Here is an 18,582-nt window from a genome sequence, read left to right on the forward strand (position 1 = left end):
TTGCTTCTATCCAACTGTGTAACAAGTTTAAAATGCATTTGTGGGGGTTATGGAAGCATCATCATCAAAAAGTCTTCCCCATTTCCCCGCAGACTCCCTAGTCCTCTCTTTTTGTCCATTTAAAAGTCTTTGTTTACACTTCAACCAAAATTTTATTAGGTTGGTATCCTCAACATTAATCTTAAAAACTCCTATAAATGTGATTAAATCTCGTAACTAGAAAGGGTGGCTTCAGTCTAACAACTGAGTGAAATTAAGGCAAAATCCTTCTAGAGGTCTATGCTTAAGATACAAAGCCACTCAAATCCCTGCCAGGAAGCATAACCCAGTCACCTACACCTTAGAGCAAATGTGTTTCTCTATGAAAGGAGGTGGTCCATATAGAACAGAAGTAGTCAGCAACTAAGGTGTGAAAAGCAGACTGGAGGGAGAAGGCTGGAGAAAAGAAACAGAAAGAGGGCACAGGGGTACCAAGGGTCAGTCTGAGAAACATGTAATTTAGCTTAGAGCATGATGTGCGTATGTCACATTTATACTGCTCTTACCAGTACCCATTTTCAACAGAGTGATAAGAGTTCTTTTATGTCTTAGTTTGTATCTTTTTCTTTAGTCTTTATTTTGTTTAAATAATGCTTTTTTTCTTTATAAGTAATATAAGCTCATTACAGAAAAACTGGAAAACACAGGAAGATATGAAAAAGAAAATAAAAGGCATGCATATTTCTACCACTCAAACACAGTGTCCTCTTCTTGTTTAAAAGTCTGCTTTAACATGGAAAATTCGTGTTTTTGGATATATGGCTTCCTTATCTCCTAGCTCCAGGCTGCTCTAGCCTTGAAACGTCCAAGCTCTAAGCTCAGGCCTGACCTCTGGTGTCTATTTATTTCCATACAGCTACTGCTTAATTTAGAGCCAGAGACAGCAAAGGGCAGTTTCAGCAGCAGTGGGAGGGAAGAGGAAAGGTCGTGTTGGCTTTGATTTGGCATGTGGATGCACAGAAGAGTTGCATGCAGAAGCATGCCAATGTGACTGCCTTGGAGAGAAGCATTAGAGACAGCAAATCCTTGCCTTAGGCTATATCAGACTATGGAGGATCCTTCCAAACAGGCAGGTAGGAGAGGCATTTAGCTGTGATTGCAATAAATAGGTAGTTGAAGGGCCTGTACCATCCATACTCCCCTACTGCATCCTTCCAGAAGAGCGTCATGGCTAAGCACTTGGGCTTGGGGGTCTGACTGCCTATATTTGAACTTCGTATCTACCACTTTCTACTTGTTTCATCTTGAGCAAGTTACTTAAGCTCTCAGTATATCAGTGTCAGTAAAAAGGTAATAATACCATCTGTCTATCCCACAGGGTTGTTGTTAACGATTCAATAAATCTAAATACATGTAAAAAACTTAGACCAGTTGACTGGCATGTAAGTACTCAATAAAGAATAATAATTATTACAATTCTGCCTCCAGAAAGGTTGAATAACATATACACACACTCTCTAGCAATATATGAACATCTGTTTAATGGCATTTATCACTGCTTATTTGAAAGGCAAAAAAATGGCATCTTGTCCTAGCTGGCATTTCTTTGAAAACCACAGAGGTTATACATGAGCAGAGATCTTTAGAGTGATATTCACACAACAGTCAGTCATGTTGAACCGAAACAAAATTTTGTATCATACATTTGCCTGATAACTTCCATTAAAAAAAAAGTGCATGGATGTCAACCCCAAAATCTTTTAACACTTTAATCCTTGTCATGATAGGGGTGTAACTGATTATATATGTGTTGGTATGTATTCTATCCTCTGTTTTACCCTTTCCTGGTTACTGAGGCATGTCATCCTGATCCACACTTCTGTATGTAATTCGCCATCCTAGACTCAATAAATTCTACTTTTTTCCTGATATGCTGGGTTCTCTACTTCAACCCTCAAATGCCTTGGTACAGGTCCAACAATGTTCACTAAGAATAAAGAGAAGGGAAGTTTGCTAACATTTCTGAACACCTACTATATGCCAGGCACTATGATACAAATGTTATGCTCATTTCATATTCTTACAGAGGTGAAGTAACTTACTTACCCAAGCTCACCCAAACTATTAAGCAGATCCAGAGTTTCAACCCAGGAGTGTCTCATTTAAATGGTCATCATCTTCCACTATATCACACTGCCTGTAGGATAAACTGACAGTACTAAAATCTGCATATTTATGACCCAAGCCACACAAGTGTTAAACCAGAATGAAGAGGTCTACAGAATGATGAAATCAGTACCTGTTATTTCCTATTTTTAGTTAATTAAAATTCCTATGTGAAAGCACCATCTTACCCTTGTTCCTTCCATTTGCTCTATGGACATTAACCCCTGACATTTCTATATTCTACATTTACTACTCACGGTATTGGCCTGGCTATGGCTGAGGTCTCAAAATTCTCTTGGGAGGTCTTTTCCTTCCAATAAGCATTGAGCTTCTGGGCAAGGGCATTTATTGTCAACCTGAAAGAAGAAGGAAGAAGAAGCATATCAATGCTGAGGATCTGTTGAACAATTTTATGATCTCTGAGATGCTCCCATTTAATAGAGGCCACCAATGTAGAATATTCAGCCTAAGTTTGAACATCTACACTTTCAGGAACCAGGATGGGAATCTACTGCCTTTGCAAATTACATGTCAAAATGACGATGTCATACTGTTGACTAGTCGCTTTGGTTGAAAAGGTAAAATGGTCACAAGTCCTAAGAAATACTGTGTTCTTTAAATTTTCAGGTCTTTTAGAATCACGAAGTGGGAGAGATGACATTCTAGACAATGAGAGAAGACTAAATTGCAGAGCTAAGACAGAACCAAATACTGGTAAGATTAAGGGGGAGCTGCTCAGACTGTCAGATGACTACAGGTAAACAATTCAGGACCAAACTGAAAGTCAGGGATCAAATGCTGTACCCTATGTATTAGAAATCAATCAAATACTAACATAAAAATGTCTACACAGTTCTTCATTCAAATGTTGATCACAGAAGTTACAGCACCAATGGACAACAAAGTCCCCTACAACCTTCCACTACATATCCGTTAGTGGAGGCTGGACCCCAGCTTTGGCTCTTGCTCAGTCTCCTTTATTTCTCTTTCCAAATGAACAACAGTAAACGTAGGGTCAAACAATGTAAGGTGTAGAAGACAAAACCTGAATTTTACGTTTTTTTAAACTTCACTTTTAAAAACTGTCAATTCGAGTGACCAATTCCTATTTAATTCTAGAACCTAGGATTACAATTTTTTAAATAAAAAAATTTAATGTTTATTTATATTTTAGAGAGAGAGAGAGAGAGAGAGAGAGAGAGAGAGAGAGAGAGAGAGAGCACTCACAAGCAGGGGAGGGGCAGAGAGAGGAGACACAGAATCCAAAGCAGGATCCAGGCTCTGAGCTGTCAGCATAGAGCCTGATGCAGAGCTTGAACCCATGAACCAAGAGATCACGACCTGAGCCAAAGTTGGATGCTTAACCGACTGAGCCACCCAGGCACCCCTTGAACCTAGGATCACAATAATGTTGAGTTGTACACACCTGGTATACTACAAATTTATGATTTAAAAAAAAAATCTTTGGACTTCTTGGATCATTGCCCAAGGGTTTTGTAGGCCTCATCTCTCCTTAAAAGGAATTCTTCCTTACCTCCACCTTACTAATATTAAATTAGATTCTGACTACACAGAAAAGAATAAATTCATTATATGTGAGCCCTTCCACAAACACTTACTCTACTCCAACCTACTAACGTTCATATTTTTATGATTATATCTTTCCTTCAAGTCACGGATGAAGAACAGTTTCTTGTCTTCTCTTTAAATTCTATTTTAAAAATATTTTTAAATTTTTTAAAGTTTATTTATTATTGAGAGACAGAGAGAAAGAGAGCATGAGCAAGGGAAGGGCAGAGAGAGGGGGAGACACAAACTCTGAAGGAAGCTCCAGGCTCTCAGCTGTCAGCACAGAGCCTGACACAGGGCTCAAACTCACAAACCGCGAGATCATGACCTGAGCCGAAGTCAGATGCTTAACAGACTGAGCCACCCAGGGGCCCCCTATTTTGAAACTATTTTTAAAAGAAGTAGATTAGATGGGATTCTGCAGAAGGCTTAAGTGGTAAACTGACACATTTCAGCTCTTAGAAAGGCAGCAACTACCCATCTCCCATCCACGCACAGCCCCCATGGCAGGCAGCTGTGCACATACTTTAAGAGCAGCTTGTAGGGGCCAGTGTGGGCAAAATAAGCCTGCCTCCAAATACAAGCTATCTGTACTCTGACTGCTGTTTGCTGCTCCTGATCACAGGATCATGTCATCCCATGGTAGCCACAAAGAAAACAGCTAGAGAATATATGCAAAAAGAAATTAGGAATAGATCTTTCACTATAAAAAATCAACTGAACACAAAAGAAGACAGTAATAGAGGAAATGAGGGACAAAAAAAATCTTAGAAGCCATACAGAAAACGGAGCAAAATGACAGAAGTCCCTCCTTATCAGTAAGTGCTTTAAATGTAAACGGTTTAAACTCTCCAGTCAAAAAACAGATTGGTGTAATAGGTAAAAACAAAACAAAACAAAACAAAACCACATGATTTAAATATATACTGACTACAGGAAATGAACTTTAGATAAAAAAAAAAAGACACAAATAGGGGGCACCTGGGTGGCTCAGTCAGCTAAGTGTCAGACTTCAGCTCAGGTCATGATCTCATGGTTTGTGGGTTTGAGCCCTGCATTGGGCTCTATGTTGACAGTGCGGAGCTTACTTGGGATTCTCTCTGTCCCTCCTGCACTCTCTTTCTCTCTCTCAAAATAAATAAATAAAAACTTGAAAAAAAGACACAAATAGTTTGAAAGTGAAAGGATAGGAAAGGCTATCGGTAAATAGTAACTAAAAGAGATAAATGGTGTCTATACTAATATCAGACCAAATAAACTATGAATCAAAAAAGCTAGAACGTGGAAGCAGCCCAAGTGTCTGTTGATGGACCAATGGATAAACGAGATGTACTGTGCGTGTGTGTGTGTGTGATTATTATTCTGCCTTAAAGAAGGAAGGAAATTTTGACACAGGCTACAACATGGATGAAGCCCAAAGACATTATGCTAAGTGAAAATAAGCCAGTCACAAAAAGACAAATTACTATATGATTTCACTTACATGAGGTACTTCAAGTAGTCAAAATCGTAGAGACAGAAAGTAGAATGGTGGCTGCCAAGGGCTGGGGAAGTGGGAATGGGGAATTATGGTTTAATAGGCATAGAATTTCAGTTCTGCAAGATGAAAAGAGTTCTGGGGATGAATGGTGGCGATGGTTGCATAACAGTATGAATATATTTAATGCCACTTAACTATACACTTAAAAATGGCTAGGATGGTAAATTTTATTTTACCACAATATTTTACCACAATAAAAAGAAAATTGGGAAAAAAGGGAAGTAGATTGTGTGGTTCCCAGGGGTTGGAGAAGGGGAAGTGTGGAGTGGCTGCTAGTGGACAAGTGGTTGCTTTTTGGGGTGGTGGAAAAGTTTTGGAGTTAGGTAAAGGTGATAGTTGAACGATTTGTGAATATACTAAAACCCTCTGTAGTGTACACTTAAAAACAGTGACATTAATGGTATGTGCATTGTATCTTCACTAAAAAGAAAATTAAAGCTCTGTTTTCATGTATTCAGGTAAAATTTACAGAGTGAAATGCATCTTTTTAAGTGTGTTGTTCTATCAGTTTTAACAAAGGTATATAGTCATGTAACCACCACCTTAACCAAGATACTGTTATTATGGATTCTCAAATTCCAGTTCTTCTCAAAAAACCCTGGCTTGACTTCACTGTTCTATTAATCTCCTTCCACTTCCCCAATCCTGGTGTATGTAACTAGACACTATCTCCTCTTCATTCTCTTGTCTTAACCCCCTATAGGCTACTTTCTACCATCACCACTCCATGAAACTATTCCTTTTCCCAACGTCATTAATTCTATCAATGACCCTGCCAATATCCCAGTGTACTACATTTGAGACTTTGCAGTGATCTTTGATTCTTCCCTCTCCTTTATATGCCTTATCTGTCACCAAAATCTTTTGAACTTTTCTTCACAGTGTCTGTTGTACCCTTCCTTTTTCACAGCTATTCTTATTTCAGATGTTCACCTCACACCTAGGTTACTTCAATAGCCTTTAAAGTTTATTTATTTTGAAAGAGAGCACATGCATGTGTGCACATATGCATGTGTGAGCAGGAGAGGGGTAGACAGAGAGGGAGAGAGAATCCCAAGCAGACTCCTTGTTGTCAGCGCAGAGTCTGACACGGGGCTCAATCTCACGAACTGTGAGATCATGACTTGAACCGAAATCAAGAGTCAGACACTCAACCGCCTGGTGTCACTCAACCGCCAGGTGTCACTCAACCGCCTGGTGTCACTCAACTGCCAGGTGTCCCTCCAATAAAGAGCCTTTAATACTTCCTGTACCCTGTTTCCAGATTTGTCAGCTGACCTGATTCATGTAAAGGATCTTATAAACCACAAAGCAGTACACAGTTATAACAAACTATATTCTTTAGAATTGTTTCAAGTCACTCCCCTATTCAAGAATACACAATGAAGTGTCACCATCTGAGGCGTCAACTACTCTATCCAACATCCCTCTAAGACAGAAGTTCTCAAACTTTCTTGGTTCATGGCACCCTGAAGTCTCAAGTTTTTCATGGCACCTTTGGGTCAAAAGTGGTATGTACCAGTTCTAGTTATTAAACAGTTAGGTCCAAACAATTTAGTTGGTATTTATGTTCTAAAATGTAGCATTTATGTGAGAAATCAATGCATATGAATTGAAAATAAATTATTTCATTCTTAAAATAGTCACAATTACTTACTAATGGGAAGTGTGTGCATGCCTGTTGGGTACTGAACCCCTACTCGAACTTTGGAATGAAAGTGGACACAGTTTCCCTCACTTCTTATTCAACACTGACTTTCATGTATTACTTTTTATCACAGCAACCACCAAAAACCCAGATTCACAAAGATATGGTGCACTCAAAAGGAATGCAACAGATTTTGGTACCTGGAAATGGGGTACTGGTGTGACAAATACCCATAAATGTGGAAGCAGCTTTAGAGTTGAGCAGTGGGCAGAGGCTGAACGAATTTAAGGAGAATGACACAAATTGCCGAGATTGTAATCTAGGTTCTAGATTGAACAGACTGTGGGTAGAAATACGGATAGTAAACAGCTCTGTGGTGAGGGCTCAGATGGAAGTGAGGAGCGTGACAGAGAAAACACAAATGTCCTCAGAGACTATCTGAATCACTGTGAACAGATGGCTAGGAGAATTAGGGATGTTAATGGTGCTGCTGGTGAAGGCTCAGAAGGAAATGAAGAACATGCTGATGGAAAATGTGAGGGAAGGTGGTCCTTGTTACACAGTGGCAGTAAGCTTAGCAGAATTGGGTCCTACAGTTCTGTGGAAAAGCAGAACTTGTAAATGATGTAACTAAACATTTAGCTGAGGAGATTTCCAAGTAAAGTGGTGAAAGCGTGGCTGGGTGTCTTCCTGCTGCTGACATAAAATGTGGGAGGAAACACACAGATCAGGAAAGAACTATTTGTCAAAAAGGAACCAGGGCTTAAATGATTTTGGACATCCTCAGCCTATGCAGATTGCAAAAGATGCTAAAATGAAGACATTCACTGTCAGGAAAGCATGCATGCTCTGGAGAAAAAGTCAAGGCTGTAGCTACAAAACCTTTTGCTAACATCTCAGATCAAAAGGTCAGAGCATTCGGTCACACAAAAAGCTCTTTCAAAAGATTAAACATGTGACTCAGATCACCACAGCCATCTCAGCAGAAGCCAAGAATAGAAATAGGATTATCTAGGAAAGACCTGTCAAGAGCTTCTTGTCTGACTGAATGAATATCCATGACATACATGTGGAGACCCACAAGGTTCTTGAGAATGGGGTGCTAGCACAAAAACTGCCAGACTGAAGGGATGGAGAGAGTATGAAATTGAAAGAAGGCTGGTGGACCTCCAAAACTCTTAAGGCCAGGAAACAGGCTGATACAACAACTCAGATGCAAATACATGCTACCTTTCCTGAGAAAGGTAAGATGACTCTGAGGGTGCAGCCATGAGCCCACAGGGCAGGGCCTTCAGTTTATAGGAAGAAGCCACAAGCCCCAGAAGATTCTTCCCAGGTCTTGAAATTTAATGGAATTCGTTGGACTGGATTTTGAAATTGCTTGAGACCTGTGACTCCATTTTCCTTCAATTTTCTTTTCCGTCTGAAGTGGAATATCTATAACTGGTATCCTATGCTTGTCTTGCCATTATATCTTGAGAGCAAAATACAAAAAAAGGGACACAACTGCAGATGGAGTGGAATTTTATGCCAGGATGCATCAGACCCACACCTGATTCAGATGATGAGATTTGGGGATTCTGAGCTACTGATGGTTAGATGAGAGTTTAGACTTAAAGTTGTTATAATAGTTGAGAGTTTGGGGGATGTTGGGATGGGATAAATGTATTTTGCATGTGAGATGTAAGTGGATCTCCGAAGGCCAGGAGGCAGGCTGTGGTAGGCGGAATAATGGTCCTCGGTCCTCTCCAAAGAGGTCATGTCCTGATGACTGATCCCTGAAACCTGTGACTATATCAGGATTCCATGGCAAGGGGGAATTAAGGCTGCAGATGGAATTAAGGTTACTTACCAGCTGACCTTAAGAGAGGGAGATTATCCTGAATTATCCAATTGTAATCACAAGGGTCCTTTAAAGTAGAAGAGTGAGGGCAGAAGAGGCAGAATCGGAGTTGATGCGGCAATGACAGAAGCAAGGTCACTGGAAGCATGTGATTCGAGAAGGACTCAACTCACCACTGATGGTTCTGAAGATGGAGGAAGAGGGCCACGGGCCAAGGAATGCCAGCAGCCTCTAGAAGTTGCAAACGGCAAGGAAGTGGATCCCCCCTGGAGCCCCCAGAAAGGAGTGTGGCCCTACTAATACCTTAATTTTAGCCTAGTGAGAGATCTGTGCTGGGCTTCTAACCTACAGAACTCGAAGAGAACAATTTAGTGTTGTCTTCAGCCACTAAGTTCGCAGTAATTTGTTCCAACAGGAGTAGAAAACTATTTCTATTATTTATAGGCAGAAGTCAAGCATCACTGTATTTCCCCCAAAAATCTAAAATATCCTGTGGCAACCCCGTGAGTTCATTATGTGCAGCTGGGCACATAGTTTGGGAACTGTGGCTCCAGGACAGGGATTGGCAAACTACAGCCTGGGGGCTAAATTCAGGCCACTGCCTGCTTTTGTGTGTGTATGTGTGTGTATATATATATATATATATATATATATATATATACACATATATATTATATATATATATATATAAATTACTGGACACAGACATGCTCGTTCCTTTACTTATTGACTGGCTACTTTCATACTACAGCAGAACTGAGTAGTTGTGACAGAGACCATATGGCCCACAAAATCTAAAACATTTCCTTTCCGGCCCTTCACAGGATAAGTCTGTCAACTCCTGCTCTAGGATATGGCCCTACTCTATCCGTTTGACTCTATTTCCCTTCACTCTAGTTATATCTCTTATCCCCATGGCCTATATTGTCACCATTCTGAGTTCTCACTGCTTTATATCATGCTATAATTACATCTTGGAATTCCCTTCCCCCTGTTTCTAAATCCCATATTCTGTAAGACAAATCTCAAGCCCTATCTGTCTTATCAGGGCATTTTCCCTATACCATATCACTTGGTTTTGATTGATCACACATTTTATTGCTCTCCAAATTGTTTCACATCTGTGACAATTCATTATTACAAACAGACCGTAAGCTCCTCAAAGACAGCAACCATGTCTTGAATTTCTCTGGAAAATTCCATAAAGCCCAGCCACGGTGCCATGCACCAGTGAGGTGCTCAGTGGGTATGTGTTCATTATATTTCTTCAGCTGAAACTCACTCTAAAAATGTTGTAAGTTTGAGCCCTGATAGGTGCAGCTGAAATCTGATATCCACAACTATTAAGAGTGATATTGCAGATGATTTATTTGTAGACATTCCAGCAGTATGATGGCTGGTATCTCTTTTAGCATTTGCAGTTTTGATTATCTACAATGCTCGTAGGATGGGTTTCTGATAGCAAACAGCTTTCTCTAATCCTCTTCTCAAAGTCCCCTATTTTTTTTTAACTAAACACCTTTTCATTTTATATAAAATGGCGTAAAAAAGGAAAATGATGCCAGAACTGGGATAAGAGTAGTGCAAATTTATTATCCTCAAAAGACTCTGTATGTAGGACAGTACATACAGTTTCCTGTTTTTAATAAAATGTGTAGCAGATATGAAGCCACTTAAGGCAGAAATCCTAGATGTTTAACTAAATAAACCTACTGTCTGTGGAATCTCTCTATTTGAATCCCCTGCAATCACCTCAAACACATCATGCTGAAAGATCACAAGCCAAGGTCTAATACCTCTAAAATTTAAAAAGGAGATGGGGAGGCAGTGACAAAGATGATATAAAAAAGACATTAAGTAGTTTTTAATATCTAATATTTGAATTTCACAAATCTTAACTACCTGGCTAATCACCAGAATTTCACTGTTCCTTTCACTCAAAAAAACAACCAAATAAACAAAAAACAAAAGCAGAAAAACTTGGCTCACAGACAGTGTCAAACTGATGTCACTTCTAAGCTTTCACTCTTAGGAGTCAAATCTTAATTAAAGATCTCCATTATAAAAGGAGGATCTCACATTTATAAAAGGCCATTTTCCTTAAATTGGGGGCAGGTAGTTACCATACCCACTGAGCAGCCCTAGTGATCAAGAACCAATTTCCCTGAAATTAAATTGGGGCTGCCATCCAAACAGCTGTCTCTTTTTGAAGCACTACTAAACCTAAAATTCCCATGGTTGCTGATAAAGTGCAACACTTAACTAATTCTATTACATTTTTTGTGTACAAACGAAAAAAGATTTGGGGAAATACTTTTCCCCCACTCTAAAATCTGCTACTGAGGCTTCAAGGAAAATGGCACCAAATGTCCTGATGTCTTCTTCCTCCATACTCCCAGGACACCCCTTGCCCTTTCATGACTTTGCATATACTTCCCTCTGCTTAGAATGTCCCTGCCCTATTTGTCCACCTAGCAAACTCCAATTTCTCCTTCAGGTTTAAGCTCAGGTATAATCTGCTTTGTGAAGCCTTGCTTGACTCCTTTAGGCATCTTTAAAGGCTCTTCCCATTTTGCATGCATCTCCCACTGAAGCAATTATTTTATAGGTATTTATGTTTCTTATCTGCACATATCTCATCCCATTTGTTCATAGGCATCAAGGATTCTTACCTTTCATTCCTATGTTCTAGTATCTGGCACCTAGGAAATATCTCATACTTGGTGAAGGAAAGAATGAATGATCCATCCCTCCCCAAAAGTTTTACAATAAACTATTAAATCCTGGCTTTATCAACTCCTTTTTTGTCTCCTAACAATATCCTTGCTGCTTGAGCCCCAATGTCAAATTCCTTTTTGATTCATTTTTAGTCTTACCTATGAAATCTAGATGCTTCCATGAAAACACACGTGTCCTTCCTGCTGTTTTCCTCTCAATCTGTTCATTGGCTTCAAGAAAATCTTTTGGGGGCACCTGGGTGGCCCAGTTGCTTAGGCATCCAACTCTTGATTTCACTCAGGTCACGATCTCACGGTCATGAGATGGAGCCCTGCATGGGGCTCTGCACTGACAGGGTGGAGCCTGCTTGGTATTCTCTCTCTGCCCCTCCCCTGCGCACTCTCTCTCACTCTCTCTCTCAAAACAAACAAACAAACAAACAAACAAACAAATATTTTATCTCTAATCTTGGGAAAGTGACTGGAAAGAATTCTCAAGTTAACTTATCTGCCTGGTTTTCAGAGATGATTTTAGAGGTTTCAGAGAATAGAATCATACCTGAATAAACTATCAGAAACACCTCAGGTCAGGAGTGACTCACCGGTACTCCTTGGTGTACTCAAAGTCTTGTTTGTTGTAGGAAGGTTTTAAGAAATTGCACTCAATGACTCCAATCACTCCCACACCTTCTCCATGAGTTGGCTTAGAAGAAAAATATTAATTTCAACATTTACATTATTGTTGACTGTATGAGGCATTTCCTTTTGATTTTAAACAGCAATAGAAAGATTACATAACATTCAAAGGCAAGGAAAGTACATCATCTAGAGAAATACTCAAAATGAACTTCAATAGACTGCAAAAAATTAAATCGAATTGGAACCTCTGATAAATTCTAAGGCAGAGATTTTCACATGATCCATAGATTCTCTGGGATTTTCCAGGGATTAATGGCCATCTCTGCTTCACCCACATTACTTCCATTTCCATCTGTTTTGTATTATGGGATTGCCATAGGATTTCCTTTGAACAAAGAATGACAATGCTACAAAAAATCAAGGCTATATACTACTGCTCTAGAGAATGGAAATGAAACTTCATCTGAAAAAATGATTTTAAGGAGGCTATGTAAATACCACACTCTAGTCATATAAATAATTTATACATTAGGTAGGCTACCAAACAATTACTAAAGGGAGTCAGACTTGCAATGGTTATTAACTACAAGCTGATACAAGAGATTTTTGGATTTAAAAAGTCAAGGTGTAATTAGACTGGCATATAAATATGAGTTGTACATATAAAGATGATATAATAATAAAAAGCAGCTTAGCTGTAAACTAGCTACCCTGGATCTTACAGAACTTTGTCCTACTGCAGAATACAAAGTGGCTTCTCATTCTTTGTGGTTTAATAATCCTATCTGTACAATAGGAACAAATGGGATACTTATGGATATTACTACTTTAAATTGCCATTAAAACATTAAAGACAGGGGCGCCTGGGTGGCGCAGTTGGTTAAGCGTCCGACTTCAGCCAGGTCACGATCTTGCACTCCATGAGTTCGAGCCCCGCGTCAGGCTCTGGGCTGATGGCTCGGAGCCTGGAGCCTGTTTCCGATTCTGTGTCTCCCTCTCTCTCTGCCCCTCCCCTGTTCATGCTCTGTCTCTCTCTGTCCCAAAAATAAATAAAAACCGTTGAAAAAAAAATTAAAAAAAAACATTAAAGACAATGGTAATATTTGTATAGTTCAGTTCATAAAGTATTTTCACATGCTTTATCCCATTTATGTCTCTCAAGCCTTTAAGCTGTGGAGCAGGCAGAGCAGGTAAAATTATTTATTGTTGTTTCTATTTTACAGGGAAGGAAAATGAGCCTCAGAGAAATTAAACAATTTAGTGAAGCTTTTACAGCTATACAGCTTTTAAGTGGAAAAGCCACAACTCAAATCCTGGTCCTCAAACACTAAATTTTATGCACCTTCTACTAGGCCTTGTTGTCTCCCCTAGAAAAAAGACAGAGCTACCTTAAAGCATTAATAAGCTGATACACATGCCAAAGTCACTGGTGTTCTAATTCTCTCTCTTCTCAACAGCTACCTAGAAAATGCATTCAGTAAAGTTCCTGGATTGATTAACATCTGTGAAGAATGAGAAGTAGAAGGGGCTTTTTAACACAAGATGGCTCACCAGCTCACCGGTAACAGAGTTCCGGGATCAGATTTAACAGCCATTGTAAGGTGGGAGTAAAAGCCTATAGTGAGTCTATGCCCTTTGCAAATTTTAAATCCTTGTTCTCCTTGTTTTAGACTTCTATGACAAAGAAACATTAACCACTTACCTTCACCTGGCATCCCACCTTCTCAAAAGACTTTATGAGGCGGTTGTTATGATACATCATTACTCCAAACTGGTTATCACTCTTGCAAGAGAACCCAAAAGTTATTTTCACCTGCTTATTCTGAGAGGAAAATCATTAAGGAGACAAACACCAGGGGATTTGGCAGACAACTTTTTGCACTGTGTTACAGCAAAAAAAAAAAAAAACCAAACAAACAAACAAAAAAAATCAAATACCATTGGATGTAAATTGGTATAACTTTCCAGAGGACATTTAAAAAAAAATCTGTACCAACAGCTTTAAAAATACTCTTAATCTTTGACCAAGTCATTCTCTTTCCAGAAATTTATCCTAGAGAGACAGTCAGGAAAGCCCATAAAGGTTATGAGATTTATCAACTAGTTATGTCAGAAAAACATAAATAATTTAAATGTTTGACACTAAGGAAATAACTAAATAAATGTTGGTATAGTCACATGGTCTATTATGCACCTCTGAAAATTATGTCCTTGAAAAATATTTGGTAACATTAGAAAATGTTAGAATATAATAATAAGCATTATCTAAAAATATGTATATATAAATATATGCATAGAAAAGAGTGTAAGAAAATACACCAAAATACCATCAGTGGTTTAAAAATTCATAAATAATCACAAAACATGTCTTAACCCTTGCTAGTTGCTCAGTTGGCTGCTAGGTAAGATAAGAGTTGTAGCTAGTACAACACAAATCCACACAATCATAGTTGATGCTTGAACAACACATGTTTGAAACTGCACCGGTCCACTTACGCGTGGATTTTTTTCAATAAATATATTAGAAATATTTTTGGAGGTTTGTGATGATTTTTAAAAACTCAGACAAAAATGAGCTGTGTAGCTCAGAAGTACCAAGACACAAAAAAGAAAAAGTTAGGTACTACTGTAAGAATGCAATATATAGTATCATACAAAATATGTAAACTGTGTATGTTATCGGTAAGGCCTCCCATCAACAGAAGGCTACTGGTGATTAGGTTTTGGGGAAGTCAAAAGTTATACTCAGACTTTCAACTGTGAAGGGGGTAAGTGTCCCTAACCCCCACACTGTTTAAGAGTCAACTGTATAAGCAATAAAGTAAGTCCTGCTAATCACACAAAACACAATGAAAGCAAAAGCATGAAGAACAAAATCACTTTTAAAGGTAAAGGGCAACGAATAGTCCTGTTGTAAAATATTTCATGGGAAGAAGTGAGCAAGCTTGGATAGATGAAATAAAGTGGACTAAATATGACACATAAAAAATGAACAATGATGTGTTTTTAGCAATTCTATTTGATTTAAAAAACGAAGATAAGAGAATGAGAAAGACAAAGGGGAGACAGAGGAACTGAAATTTTCCTAAAAACAAATACTGAGAAATCTTCATGTCAAAATGAGTTAACTTAAAATTTACTTTTGTTACCAATTCAAAAAATGATCTCTAGGGGTGCCTGGGTGGCTCAGTTGGTTAAGTGTCCAACTTGGTTTTGGCTCAGGTCATGATCTCACAGTTGATGAGTTGGAGCCCCATGCAAGACTGCGTTCTGTCATCTCAGAGCCTGGAGCCTGCTTCCAATTCTGTGTCTCCCTTTTTCTCTCTGCCCCTCTCCCACTCTCACTCTGCCTCTCCCCCTCTCTCTCAAAAATAAATATGAAAAAAATTAAATAAGTATTTCTTATGAAAAAAGAGATTTCCAGAATCTCCAAAATCTCAGGATGCTATATGATTTTAATAATTCCCAGGTGGTCTCTGATAAAACTGGTACATAGATTGGCATTTAAGGAATACCTTCTAAAAATAAAAAATATCACCTTCTTAAAGAATATACCATAAAAGGATTAGTATTATAACACACATTTTTTTAATTAGAAAAGGAAAGGCTTTTGTTCTTCTACGCCAACTTGGGAATCTAATCCTGAAATGAAGAGGTCAACTTCATGCAGCTGTAAGGATACTGTGAAGGTAGGTTTATACAAATCATATCCTACATTGGCCAGGCTCTTGGCAATCATCTGGGTAGTCACCTTCTTTTGACGCAGAAAAATTTTCATTCGTGGCTTCATATACAGAATACCACAAAATGCCTATGGAACAGTGAAGGGAAAATTATTATGACATTGCCAATTCTACTGACACCCTCATAAAACACTGCTAGTGACTGAGGTCTATTCTGGGTAAAGAGTTGGCTTAGTTTCTATACCTTGTTTATGTCAACCACCACACTAAAGTGCTATTGACTCTATTAGCTAAATTCAGTGGAGACAGGGATAAAGGAATCCTAGCACAGGGCTAAGAGATAGTCATCTTAACTAAAGTGAGGGCTTGTTCTATAATGTTTTCATGTTACAAGAAATCTTACCTCTCATTGTTGAAGAAAAACCACCCTCACTCACCCGTAAAGAATACTCTGTTTTTGGCAGCTCACAGGTAACACCACCAGTCTCTTTTTCGTCTGTGCCAAAGTCTGATACCAGGATATCATACTGATCTGTATCAAAGTCCAACTCAGACTTTCCATCTTTATTTCTGGGTAAAAGAGACAAGTACCAATCTAACAAATACTGGCTCCAAAGGACAAAAATGCACTAGGAACCCAAGAGAAAAGAAACAATATGAGCCAAAACTCAGATACCTATTTCTTTCCCTGGCTACCAGTGCAAAGTAACTACAAATTACTTGGTTTGAAGATCACACAATTTTGAGACGTATCCCCAGTTTAAACAAATTCACTATATTTCATAGAAGTGGTGATGCCAAGTACAGAAGAAAAGAAAAAAAAAAGGGAAGGTGGGAAGGTCTGTGATCTGATAAATCAACTGGATGTCAGCTACCCTCACGGTGGGATCTTAAAATAGATCACAACTTTCTGGGTATTGCTGGGTAGGTCATTCAACGGCATCTTCCCCAACCGTGTTAATAGATGAATGAATCAAAACCTGCTTCTTCTAATTTCAGCAATAGTATAAGGAATAATGAAATACCAAGATTTCCCAGATCTAATCCTATTTCTTAGAGGGGGAAAAAGGTTGCTATAGCAACAGCATGTATCTGCTAGTCCTCTAGAATATCATTTATGGAATTATCACTTAAATATAACAGTATTCATATTCCTTTCATAAAGATCTTTCTTCTTCTCATAATCCTTTTTGGGCTACTTAACTTTGATCCATTCCAAGACCCTGGACTGTACCACTAATAACTGCCAGGGTAAAAAGGCAAGACCCATCTTTGTTCCTGGAAAAAACTAAAAACATATGATGGGTTATAGAGAAAACATCTTTATCAGAACAGTAGTTCCCAAAGTTTGTTCAGTGGAACAGTAGTTCCCCCAAATACTCTTAAATAAGAAATAAAGTAGTAAGGGTTATATGACTGAATAAAATTGAGGAACAATTCCTGGTTCTCAGAGCCACCTCAGGCTCTAGTGATACCTCCCCCTCATACTTCAGGCTCCACAAGCTCAGAGCCGATGTGCTGAAACTGTAGCTCCTTCTTCAGGGCTGTACCAGAGCCATTATGGTATGTACTAAAGCCCACCTCACTGTAATAGTATATTCTGGATTTTCCAAGGATATTCCTGATCCTTGCTACCTCACCCCACTATAACACATACTCTGAGGAAGTTCCCTGTCCTCCCTGCCTCTCACCATTCATGGAAAAGAGGTCTGGGGGCGCCTGGGTGGCTCAGTCGGTTAAGTGTCCCACTTCGGCTCAGGTCATGATCTCATAGTTTGTGAGTTCATGCCCCACGTCGGGCTCTGTGCTGAATGGCTCAGAGCCTGGAGCCTGCTTCAGATTCTGTCTCTCCCTCTTTCTCTACCTCTCCCCCACTCACCCCCTGTCTCTCTCTCAAAAATAAACATTAGAAAATTAAAAAAAAAAAAAAGGAAGAGGTCTGGAGAAACTTTTTTTTTAATTGGGAAATACCACATACTATATTGCTCTCTTAAACATTTTCAATGCAGACTGAAATAACATTAGCATATTAAAGCCTCTGAGAAGTCGATCAATAAAGCAACATGGTAAACTTTGTGTAAGCCAGTTTTCCCCACAGTTACTTGACCATAGAATCTTTTATTCACATAACACCTAATACCATATAACTGAGAAACAATGTACAAAGAAACAAGTCTCCTTAATATGTTTAAATCATTAAAACACCTCAGGAAAATGATCCTTTATTATATAAATGTCATTACTAAAAGTTTTTCCAGTAGGATGCAGAAGATCTAAATTACCAATCTTTTTTCTTTTTAATTGAAAGCAGTCTATATAAACCATGATAGTTTTTATATAGTTTTACCCAGCTAAGAAATGAGGCAAAAGACTTGACCTAAGGAGAAAAATAAGAATGAATACATCTGATAGCCTGTTCTATTAGATACCAGTATCATATCCATTTTATGTAAAAGGCTTCTAGATTTTTGTGGACACTTAAATGTATTACTTGACATGACCAGATTAAACAGATGGTGACGTATCCTAGAGTATTTCTAGATGGTTTTATTAGCTCTGAACACATGACCTAAAGCTAAATTGACATTATATGTCCAATTTACCTGCTTCAAAGATTTTCATACTTCTAATCCAGCTACTCTGAAAGCACAAATAAGAGGTCATCATTTTTAAAGATCATGTTGTACTTTTCTAACTTTTCTTTCTCATACTTAATTTCAATTGTCAAATATGTAAAGTAACTATCATTATCCTATCTCAAAACAATGCCCATGAATATAAAATAATTATAGTGGATC

The 18,582-nt window shown here is 38.5% G+C and overlaps 1 protein-coding gene across 2 annotated transcripts in view; it reads right to left on the reverse strand.

The window, feature by feature from the left end:
- MORC4 (MORC family CW-type zinc finger 4) overlaps positions 1-18,582 on the reverse strand; it is a 57,764-nt gene that overhangs the window by 25,773 nt on the left and 13,409 nt on the right. For both annotated transcript variants that reach the window (XM_043571353.1, XM_043571354.1), the window contains exons 6-10: positions 16,222-16,354; positions 15,784-15,912; positions 13,804-13,923; positions 12,065-12,165; positions 2,403-2,501 (exon numbers count right to left, since the gene is read on the reverse strand). In XM_043571353.1, coding sequence (XP_043427288.1) covers positions 2,403-2,501; positions 12,065-12,165; positions 13,804-13,923; positions 15,784-15,912; positions 16,222-16,354 — 582 coding nt within the window. The remainder of the gene's footprint in view (positions 1-2,402; positions 2,502-12,064; positions 12,166-13,803; positions 13,924-15,783; positions 15,913-16,221; positions 16,355-18,582) is intronic.

The sequence above is a fragment of the Prionailurus bengalensis genome, chromosome X, assembly GCF_016509475.1.
Source record: "Prionailurus bengalensis isolate Pbe53 chromosome X, Fcat_Pben_1.1_paternal_pri, whole genome shotgun sequence".
NCBI classification, from domain to species: domain Eukaryota; kingdom Metazoa; phylum Chordata; class Mammalia; order Carnivora; family Felidae; genus Prionailurus; species Prionailurus bengalensis.